Source organism: Lynx canadensis, chromosome D2 (assembly GCF_007474595.2).
Source record: "Lynx canadensis isolate LIC74 chromosome D2, mLynCan4.pri.v2, whole genome shotgun sequence".
Taxonomy (NCBI): Eukaryota; Metazoa; Chordata; class Mammalia; order Carnivora; family Felidae; genus Lynx; species Lynx canadensis.
Genome location: NC_044313.2, coordinates 66,269,599 through 66,281,228, shown reverse-complemented (window position 1 = coordinate 66,281,228; position 11,630 = coordinate 66,269,599). Strand labels below are relative to the sequence as shown.

General features: G+C 47.2%; 1 protein-coding gene across 1 annotated transcript; it reads left to right on the top strand.

Moving 5' to 3' along the window:
* Nucleotides 1-6,935: 6,935 nt before the first annotated feature.
* On the top strand, nucleotides 6,936-10,666 carry LOC115527285 (the record flags this gene model as incomplete). The annotated part of the gene is given in 6 exon segments (XM_030334805.1): nucleotides 6,936-7,181; nucleotides 7,183-7,551; nucleotides 7,583-8,000; nucleotides 8,003-9,319; nucleotides 9,322-10,635; nucleotides 10,638-10,666. Coding segments are annotated over 6 exon segments (3,693 nt in total), but the record flags the coding sequence as incomplete, so codon positions are not given.
* Between the last annotated feature and the right edge of the window lie 964 nt (nucleotides 10,667-11,630).

Genomic DNA, 11,630 nt, shown 5'->3' with positions numbered 1-11,630 from the left:
TTATTCTTAGTGTTGTTTCTTTTTTTTTAATGATCAATCAATCATCTATTTTTTTATATGAAATTTATTGTCAACACCCAGTGCTCATCCCAAAAGGTGCCCTCCTCAATACCCATCACCCACCCTCCCCTCCCTCCACTCCCCATCAACCCTCAGTTTGTTCTCAGTTTTAAGAGTCTCTTATGTTTTGGCTCCCTCCCTCTCTAACCTCTTATTTTTTCCCCTCCCCCACGATCTTCTGTTAAGTTTCTCAGGATCCACATAAGAATGAAAACATATGGTATCTGTCTTTATCTGTATGACTTATTTCACTTAGCATAACACTCTCCAGTTCCATCCACATTGCTACAAAAGGCCATATTTCATTCTTTCTCATTGCCACGTAGTATTCCATTGTGTATATAAACCACAATTTCTTTATCCATTCGTCAGTTGATGGACATTTAGGCTCTTTCCATAATTTGGCTATTGTTGAGAGTGTTGCTATAAACATTGGGGTACAAGTGCCCCTATGCATCAGTACTCCTGTATCCCTTCGGTAAATTCCTAGCAGTGCTATTGCTGGGTCACAAGGTAGATCTATTTTCAATTTTTTGAGGAACCTCCACACTGTTTTCCAGAGCAGCGGCACCAGTTTGCATTCCCACCAACAGTGCAAGCAGGTTCCCATTTCTCCACATCCTCGCCAGCATCTATAGTCTCCTGATTTGTTCATTTTAGCCACTCTGACTGGCATGAGGTGGTATCTGAGTGTGGTATTGATTTGTATTTCCCTGATGAGGAGAGACGTTGAGCATCTTTTCATGTGCCTGTTGGCCATCTGGATGTCTTTTTTAGAGAAGTGTCTATTCATGTTTTCTGCCCATTTCTTCACTGGATTATTTGTTTTTCTGGTGTGGAGTTTGGTGAGCTCTTTATAGATTTTGGATACTAGCCCTTTGTCCGATATGTCATTTGCAAATATCTTTTCCCATCCCGTTGGTTGCCTTTTAGTTTTGTTGGTTGTTTCCTTTGCAGTGCAGAAGCTTTTTATCTTCATAAGGTCCGAATAGTTCATTTTTGCTTTTAATTCCCTTGCCTTTGAGAATGTGTCAAGTAAGAAATTGCTGGGGCACCTGGGTGGCGCAGTCGGTTAAGCGTCCGACTTCAGCCAGGTCACGATCTCGCGGTCCGTGAGTTCGAGCCCTGCGTCGGGCTCTGGGCTGATGGCTTGGAGCCTGGAGCCTGTTTCCGATTCTGTGTCTCCCTCTCTCTCTGCCCCTCCCCCGTTCATGCTTTGTCTCTCTCTGTCCCAAAAATAAATAAACGTTGAAGAAATTGCTGCAGCTGAAGTCAGAGAGGTTTCTTCCTGCTTTCTCCTCTAGGGTTTTGATGGTTTCCTGTCTCACATGCAGGCCCTTTATCCATTTTGAGTTTATTTTTGTGAATGGTGTCAGAAAGTGGTCTAGTTTCATTCTTCTGCAGGTTGCTGTCCAGTTCTCCCAGCACCATTTGTTAAAGAGACTGTCTTTTTTCCATTGGATATTCTTTCCTATTTTGTCAAAGATTAGTTGGCCATAATTTTGTGGGTCTAGTTCTGGGGTTTCTATTCTATACTATTGGTCTATGTGTCTGTTTGTGTGCCAATACCATGCTGTCTTGATGATTATAGATTTGTAGTAGAGGCTAAAGTCTGGGATTGTGATGCCTCCCACTTTGGTCTTCTTCTTTAAAATTACTTTGGCTATTCGGGGTCTTTTGTGGTTCTATGCAAATTTTAGGATTGCTTCTTCTAGCTTCGAGAAGAATACTGGTGCAATATTGATTGAGATTGCATTGAATGGGTAGATAGCTTTGGGTAGTATTGAGTAATTGGGTAGTACTGACCAATCTATGAGCTTGGAATGTTTTTCCATTTCTTTATATCTTCTTCAATTTCCTTCATAAGCTTTCTATAGTTTTCAGCATACAGATCTTTTACATCTTTGGTTAGATTTATTCCTAGGTATTTTATGCTTCTTGGTGCAATTGTGAATGGGATCAGTTTCTTTATTTGTCTTTCTGTTGCTTCATTATTAGTGTATAAGAATGCAACTGATTTCTGTACATTGATTTTGTATCCTACAACTTTGCTGAATTCAGGTATCAGTTCCAGCAGACTTTTGGTGGAGTCTATCGGGTTTTCCATGTATAATATCATATCATCTGCAAAAAGTGAAAGCTTAACTTCATCTTTGTCAATTTTGATGCCTTTGACTTCCTTTTGTTGTCTGATTGCTGATGCTAGCACTTCCAACACTATGTTAAAGAACAGCGGTGAGAGTGGACATCCCTGTCGTGTTGCTGATCTCAGGGAGAAAGCTCTCAGTTTTTCCCCATTGAGGATGATATTACCTGTGGGCTTTTCATAAATGGCTTTATGATGTTTAAGCATATTCCTTCAATCCCAACTTTCTCGAGGGTTTTTATTAAGAAAGGATGCTGAATTTTGTCAAATGCTTTTTCTGTTTTGATTGACAGGATCATATCGTTCTTATCTTTTCTTTTATTAATCTGATGTATCACGTAGATTGATTTGTGAATGTTGAACCAGCCCTGCAGCCCAGGAATGAATCCCACTTGATCATGGTGAATAATTCTTTTTATATGCTATTGAATTAGATTTGCTAGTATCTTATTGAGAATTTTTGCATCCATATTCATCAGGGATATTGGCCTGTAGTTCTCTTTTTTCCTGGGTCTCTGTCTGGTTTAGGAATCAAAGTTATGCTGGCTTCATAGAGTGAGTCTGGAAGTTTTCCTTCCCTTTCTATTTTTTGGAATAGCCTGAGAAGGATAGGTATTATCTCTGCTTTAAACGTCTGGTAGAATTCCCCAGGGAAGCCATCTGGTCCTGGACTCTTATTTGTTGGGAGATTTTTGATAACTGATTCAATTTCTTTGCTGGTTATGGGTCTGTTCAGGTTTTCTATTTTTTTCCTGTTTGAGTTTTGGAAGTGTGTGGGTGCTTAGGAATTTGTCCATTTCTTCCAAGTTGTCCGGTTTTTGGCATAGAATTTTTCATAGTATTCCCTGATAATTGCTTGTATCTGAGGGATTGGTTGTAATCATTCCATTTTCATTCATGATTTTATCTATTTGGGTCATCTCCCTTTTCTTTTTGAGAATCCTGGCTAGAGGTTTATCAATTTTGTTTATTTTTTCAAAAAACCAACTCTTGGTTTCATTGATCTGCTCTACAGTTTTTTTAGAATCTGTATTGTTTATTTCTGCTCTGATCGTTATTATTTCTCTTCTTCTGCTGGGTTTGTGGTGTCTTTGCTGTTCTGCTTCTATTTCCTTTAGGTGTGCTGTTAGATTTTGTATTGGGGATTTTTCTTGTTTCTTGAGATAGGTCTGGATTGCAATGTATTTTCCTCTCAGGACTGCCTTCACTGCATCCCAAAGCGTTTGGATTGTTGTATTTTCATCTTCATTTGTTTCCATATATTTTTTAATTTCTTCTCTAATTGCCAGGTTGGCCCATTCATTCTTTCGTAGGGTGTTCTTTAACGTCCATGCTCTTGGAGGTTTTCCAGAATTTTTCCTGTGGTTGATTTCAAGTTTCATAGCATTGTGGTCCGAAACTGTGCATGGTATGATCTCAATTCTTGTATACTTATGTAGGGCTGTTTTGTGACCCAGTATGTGATCTATCTTGGAGAATGTTCCATGTGCACTCGAGAAGAAAGTATATTCTGTTGCTTTGGGATGCAGAGTTCTAAATATATCTGTCAAGTCCATCTGATCCAATGTATCATTCAAGGCCCTTGTTTCTTTATTGATCCTGTGTCTAGATGATCTATCCATTGTTGTAAGTGAAGTATTAAAGTCCCCTGCAATTACCACACTCTTGGGCATTTATAATTGTTAGCTCTTCCCGATGGATAGACCCTGTAATATTATATAATGTCCTTCTTCATCTCTTGTTACAGCCTTTAATTTAACGTCTAGTTTGCCTGATATAAGTATGGCTACTCCAGATTTCTTTTGAGTTCCAGTAGCATGATAGATAGTTCTCCATCCCCTCACTTTCAGTCTGAAGGTGTCCTCAGGTTTAAAATGAGTCTTGTAGACAGCAAATAGATGGGTCCTGTTTTTTTGTGCATTCTGATACCCTATGTCGATTGGTTAGAACATTTAGTCCATTTACATTCAGTGTTACTATTGAAAGACATGGGTTTAGAGTCATTGTGATGTCTGTAGGTTTCATGCTTGTAGTGATGTCTCTGGTGCTTTGTGGGCCTTGCAACATTTCACTCACAGAATCCCCCTTAGGATCTCTTGTAGGGCTGGTTTGGTGGTGATGAATTCCTTCAGTTTTTGTTTGTTTTGGAAGACCTTTATCCCTCCTTCTATTCTAAATGACAGACTTGCTGGATAAAGGATTCTTGGCTGCATATTTTTTCTGTTCATCACATTGAAGATTTCCTGCCATTCCTTTCTGGCCTGCCAAGTTTCAGTCGATAGATCCATCACTAGTCTTATCGGTCTCCCTTTATATGTTAGAGTATGTTTATCCCTAGCTGCTTTCAGAATTTTCTCTTTATCCTTGTATTTTGCCAGTTTGACTATCATATGTCATGCAGAAGATCGATTCAAGTTACGTCTGAAGGGAGTTCTCTGTGCCTCTTGGATTTCAATGCCTTTTTCCTTCCCCAGATCAGGGAAGTTCTCAGCTATGATTTCTTCTGCTGGAAGCCAAGCTATCCCTGCTTGAGTGGCAAGGCATGGGCTGTGGACGGATTGGTGACTGCAAGGCAGCCCCACCGACAGTGAAGTCTCTTGTACTCCCACTTTTAGGTAATTTTGCCTTAAAACTAAAACTACTGGGTTATTGTCTGTTGGGGAATTTCCCTATGCAGGCTCCCTGGGAAAAGAACCATTAGGAAGGAAATAAGTTTTCACAAGAAATTGTGGGGCCTTATATTGAGCCCTTGACATCCCCTATGGAGACTCCTCTACTTACAGGAAGGATAGCTTCATACATTTGCCAGCAAAGTGGGCCTGTAAAGGAGAGACATATGGATTTGAAAGCTTCACTCCAGCAACTAAGGAGTGTATCTCTGGGCACAGGTGACTTCAACCCCTAGGCCCACCTGGCCCCCCAGAGGCATTCCAGATGATGACTGAACCGAGTCGGTTAAGGTACAGAATGGTTCATTGGTTCCTAGGCGCATTGTCTCTCTGAGAACTTATGAGGCATGGGTTTCTAACGCTTTTTCAGCCCCTTTCTGGCACCTTGGACCAAGGCAAACACATTGTTCTTCTGGCCTCATGAGGTTAGGAGGTCATGTCCCTGTAACTGTTCCACTTGAGGTGTTGAGAAATGGAGGGCCTTTCACAAGAACAGCAAAGCAAATGCTTTGTAGTGAAAGGGCGGGCCTACGCCGGCTGACTCCATCTTGTTCTGTGTCCTTCACCTTGACCACACCTCCTCCCCTTGAGTAACCACCCCCCCCTCAACTGCCTAACAGGACTCTTCCCCAGGACCCTTCCCCAGCCAATCAGCTGAGGCCACAGCCATTACCTCACCAACTGCCACTAGGCCCCAATAAAACCTTTGTCCTTTTGAAACTCGTTCTCTCTCCCTGGTATCTCACCGCTGCGTCGTCGGTGCAGGTAAGGGATTGAGCTCGAGCTAGCTCGAATAAAGGCTCTTTTGCTTTTACATTGGACTCGGCTCCCTGGCGGTCTTTGGGGATCACAAATTCTGGGCATAACATTTGGGGGCTCGTCCGGGATCCCCAAGACCCCGAGGGACCCCCGACCTGGAGAGCCTGACTGGCCACGGTTAGTGTCTGTCTGTTCTGTCTCTTCTGTGTGAACTCATTTCTGGAATTCTGGCAGTGCCCGATGCGGTCTAAGTGGACACACTGGAGGACCACGGGCCGGGAGTTTCGGAAGACATTCCGATCCTCCCTTCTGGAGGGACGTGGAATCCCCTCAAAGGTCTGAGACGAGGCGCGTGGTTCCCGCTGGTTGGCGTGAGGCTGTCGTCTTTGGAGGGACGTGGAATCCCCTCATCGGTTTTGGAGGGATGTGGAATCCCCTCAAATGTCTAAGCTAGCTTTCAGTTTTGTTTCCATGGAGTTGGAAGACTTTCTAGGGGCCCTCTGTTTGTCTGTTTTTGTGTTTCTCTGTTTTGTTCTGTGGACTTACTGGACGGACGTTATGGGACAGACTCAGACTACTCCTCTAAGTATTATGATTGATCACTTTAAGGCTGTGAGGGGAAGAGCTAACAACCTCAGTGTGGAAGTCCGAAAAGGTCGGTTGCAGTTTTTTTGTTCTAGCGAGTGGCCAACTTTCAATGTCGGATGGCCACCAGAGGGGACCTTCGACCTCCCTACCATCCACCGAGTCAGGAGTATCATCTCTCGGCCTCAGACGGGCCATCTTGATCAGCTCCCTTACATTATCACTTGGCAGGACCTTGTAGAAGACCCATCCTCTTGGCTTAAGCCCTTCCAAGCCCGCTCCTTCTGGAGCCAAAACCCATTCTTGCTTTGCAGGAGACAGAGAAGAGGAAAAGTCTTACCCAGCCTTCAGCACCCCCCTACCCTGTCCTACAGGGGGGTACTGAAGAAGAATTAATTTTTCCTCCCCTGTATAACCCCTCTAGGATGCCGGAAGAACACCATCCTCCCTCTCCGGGGGAGGCAGATGCTGTTCCGAGAGCGGGAGGCGGAAACGCTCCAGTGGGAAGCCCGCCCTTTACCAGACAAAGGGCTCAGAGGGAGCAATCCGCCTCCGCCACCGACTCCACTATTCTGCCCCTGCGAGCCACCAGACCCCCAGACACGGAGGGGAATCAGCCCCATCACTATTGGCCTTTCGCCACTAGTGACCTCTACAATTGGAAAGCTCAGAATCCTAAGTTTTCCAAGAAACCAGCAGGGCTTATTGATTTATTAGACTCTGTTCTTTTTACCCATCAGCCCACGTGGGACGATTGCCAGCAGCTTTTGCAGGTCCTGTTCACGACTGAAGAAAGAGAAAGAATCCTCAATGGGGCCCGAAAACTAGTTCTGGGCGCAGACGGGAATCCCACCACCAACCAGGCTCAGATAGATGCCTCCTTCCCCTTAACTCAGCCCCAGTGGGATTTCAACACGGCAGAAGGTAAGGAGAGGCTCCGGGTCTACCGCCAGACTCTAATGGGGGGGTCTCCGAATGGCTGCTAGAAAGCCAACCAATTTGGCCAAGGTAGGAAATGTACAACAGGGAAAAGATGAATCTCTGGCTGCCTTTTTAGAATGGATCATGGAGACATTCCGTACCTATACCCCCATGGATCCAGAGGCTCCGGAAAGCAAGGCAGCTGTTATCATGGCCTTTGTAAACCAATCGGCCGTAGACATTAGGAGAAAATTACAGAAAATAGATAGACTAGGAGAAAAAAGTCTGCAGGACTTACTGGTGGTAGCCGAAAAGGTATATAATAACTGGGAGCCTCCTGAGGACAAGCAGGCTCGCGCCATGGCGGCTGCCAGCAGTAAGCAGACTCGAGACCTGGCCAGAATACTACTAGCTACCACTGCTGACTTCCCCGAGGAGCGAGACCGCCATCTCCAGCAGCTGGCAGACGACGCAAGAAAAGGTAAAAGAACCACCAAGGGGGGGGAAGCAGAGGCTGCAGAAGGATCAGTGCGCATACTGCAAGGAGATAGGGCATTGGGCCCGAGATTGTCCAAAAAGGGCCGGCGGGAAGGGAAGCAAGATTGATCGAGTAAAAGTCCTAGAGCTAGATGAACTAAGTGATTAGGGAAGTCGGGGTTCGGACCCTCTCCCCGAACCCAGGGTAACTCTTAAAGTGGAGGGGACCCCTGTTGATTTCCTTGTCGACACCAGAGCACAACGTTCGGTCCTCCGCACCCCACAAGGAAAACTAGCTAGCAAGAAGTCCTGGGTACAAGGGGCAACTGGTATGAGCCAGTATTCATGGACTACCCAAAGAACAGTAGATTTGGGAATGGGCCAGTATCCTCCTTTATGGTAATACCAGAATGCCCCTACCCGCTGTTAGGACGGGACTTACTGACCAAGATTGGAGCTCAGATAACTTTCAGACAAGGGGGGCCTCAGGTCACCGATGGCAAGGGCCACCCCATCCAAGTCCTGACCATGAAACTGGAGGATGAATACCTCCTCCACCAGGAGGCGCTCCCGAGAGAGAATAATATAGACAGATGGCTACAAGAATTCCCCTCGGTTTGGGCAGAGACGGGGGGAATGGGACTAGCCGCTCACAGGACCCCAGTCCTGGTAGAGCTCAAGCCAGGAGAGAGTCCGGTAAGGATCAAACAATACCCCATGTCTCAGGAGGCCTGGAAAGGGATCCAGCCACACATCCAGAGACTACGAAGCCTAGGGGTACTAGTTCCTTGCCAGTCTGCCTGGAACACCCCCTTACTGCCGGTCAAAAAGCCTCACACAAATGACTACCGACCAGTACAAGACCTCCGGGAAGTAAATAAGAGGGTCGCGGACATACACCCAACTGTTCCGAACCCATATACTCTCTTGAGCTCCTTAGCGCCCTCCAGGGTCTGATATACTGTACTAGATTTAAAGGACGCCTTCTTCAGTCTGCCGCTGGCACCCCAGAGCCAACCCTTGTTCGCCTTCAAGTGGCATGATCCGGAGGAGGGCTACAGTGGGCAACTCACCTGGACACGGCTACCTCAGGGATTCAAAAATTCACCCACCATCTTTGACGAGGCACTACACGAGGACCTGGGTGAGTACAGAAGGGAGCACCCTGGCCTCACCCTTCTACAGTACGTAGATGACATCCTGATTGCTGCCGACATGGCCAAAGACTGTGAGCGAGGGACCCAGGACCTGCTGGCTACCCTGGGGGCCTTAGGGTACCGGGCATCCGCGAAGAAGGCTCAGATATGCAGGGAGAGGGTAAGTTACCTGGGATATATCCTGGAGGGCGGACAGCGGCGGTTATCAGAAGCCAGAAAAGAAACTGTCCTAAAGATCCTTACTCCCACCTCCCGAAGAGAAGTGAGGGAATTCCTAGCATCAGCCGGCTACTGCCGTCTCTGGGTTCCAGGTTTTGCTGAGATCGCCAGTCCCCTATATAAAGCTACCAAAGAGGGGAAAACATTTAAATGGACTGAAAAAGAAGAAACTGCCTTTAATCAGTTAAAAAAGGCCCTCCTAAGTGCCCCAGCCCTGGGCCTACCAGAAATTACGAAGCCCTTCCACCTCTTTGTAGACGACCATAAGGGAATAGCAAAAGGGGTTCTAGCTCAAGCCTTAGGCCCCTGGAACCGCCCAGTGGCTTACCTAAGAAACTAGACCCAGTGGCTGCCGGGTGGCCACCATGCCTAAGAATTATTGCAGCGACAGCACTCCTAGTCAAGGATGCAGACAAACTGACCCTAGGACAGGAGATCTGGATCACGACCCCACACGCCATTGAAGGGGTCCTGAAACAGCCTCCTGATAGATGGATGAGCAACACACGTGTGGCTCATTACCAGAGCCTCCTACTCAACCCTCCAAGAGTGCAGTTCCACCCCAGTGCAGCCCTCAATCCTGCAACCCTGCTGCCCGACCCTGACCTAGGTGCTCCACTACATGATTGTGCGGGAATCCTGGAACAAGTACATGGATTCCAGACGGACCTGACAGACTGGTCCCTCCCCAATGCCGAGGCTACTTGGTTCACTGATGGCAGCAGCTTTGTGCGAGACGGACACAGGTATGCGGGTGCAGCGGTGGTCACTGAAACAGACACCGTATGGGCAGAGGCTCTACCTTCCGGAACGTCAGCCCAGCGAGCAGAGCTCATAGCCCTCACCAAGGCGCTGATTCTGGGAGCTGGAAAACGGCTTAACATCTACACAGACAGCCGTTATGCATTTGCCACAGCTCATATTCATGGGGCAATTTATCAGGAGAGGGGGTTACTGACGGCAGAAGGACAGAAAAATAAGCAGGAGATACTTAACCTGCTTACGGCCTTATGGCTTCCTGCCAAGCTAGCCATTGTCCACTGCCAAGGGCACCAAGAAGCTGATAACCCAGTAGCTAGAGGTAATCGAAAGGCTGACCAGGCAGCCAAGGCAGTAGCCCTTACTCCAGTCCCCACCATGACCATAAAACTACCGGACCCAGGAGACCCAGTTTTACCAGACCAGCCCAAATACTCCCAGGAGGAGTTACAGCAGATCAAGAAACTCCCTATGGCCCAGGAGATAAAGGGATGGTGGTATACACCTAACAAGGAGCTCGTGTTGCCAGACCAGCTCGGAGTCTCAATATTAGAGCACATGCATTGGTCTACTCACATGGGGGCCCGAAAATTAAAAGACTTAATCCGACATGCCGGAATCAAGATTCACCAACAGGACACCAAAATAGAGCAAGTTGTATCTGCCTGCAAGACCTGCCAAGTCACCAACGTGAGAGCCACATCAAATAAAAAAGGAACCAGGCTCAGAGGCACCAGACCGGGAGCCCAATGGGAAGTCGACTTCACTGAAGTCAAACCAGGAAAGTATGGTTTTAAATATCTTTTAGTATTTACAGACACCTATTCTGGCTGGGTGGAGGCATACCCAACCAAGCATGAAACGGCTCAGACGGTGGCTAAGAAGCTACTAGAAGACATCTTACCCAGGTATGGTTTTCCTGCCATGGTAGGATCAGACAATGGACCAGCTTTTATCTCACAGGTAACACAGGCAGTAGCCAAGGCGGTTGGGGCAAACTGGAAATTACATTGTACTTATAGGCCCCAGAGCTCAGGACAGGTAGAAAGAATGAATAGAACCCTAAAAGAGACCCTTACCAAATTAACCATGGAGACTGGCGGGGACTGGGTGACTCTCCTACCATACGCCCTTTACCGGGTTAGAAACACTCCCTACACTCTGGGTTTTACTCCCTATGAGATCATGTTTGGCAGGCCACCCCCTGTTATTCCCAGCCTTCGAGCTGAACTTATTGCTGAGTTTAAAGATCAAGAACTTTTTCTTTCCTTGAGCGGGCTCCAGAGGGCGCACAAGGACACTTGGCCGCACCTCCGTGCCATCTACGAGGCTGGCCCGATCCCGACACCTCATCAGTACAGGTCAGGAGACTGGGTCTACATCAAGAGGCACCACCAAGAGACTCTCGAGCCGCGCTGGAAGGGACCCTACATCGTGGTGTTGACAACCCCCACCGCTCTCAAGGTAGACGGCATTGCGACCTGGGTCCATCACACCCATGTTAGGCCAGCGGACCCCTCCTCAATCCGGAAGGACGTCGTCACGCAATGGGCCATCAGTCGGGACCAACACAACCCGCTCAAGCTCAAGCTACAGCGCATTCGACCCACCTAATATTGGTAACTCTGTTAACTCTGTTTGCCATTGCTCATGCTGCCGGGAGTCCCCACGCCCCCCCAAAACATCACCTGGCAGATCATAGACATCGGCTCGGGGACAATACTTAATCAGACCTCCCAGAGCCACCCCAGGGACACTTGCTTCCCAGAACTTTGCATAAACCTCCAAACTCTGTTCCCCTTCACCATAAATGCAGCCGGTCCCATGATTGGGTCCCTAAGCTACATGACAAGGGGGGGAATGAAAGGGCGGGCCTAT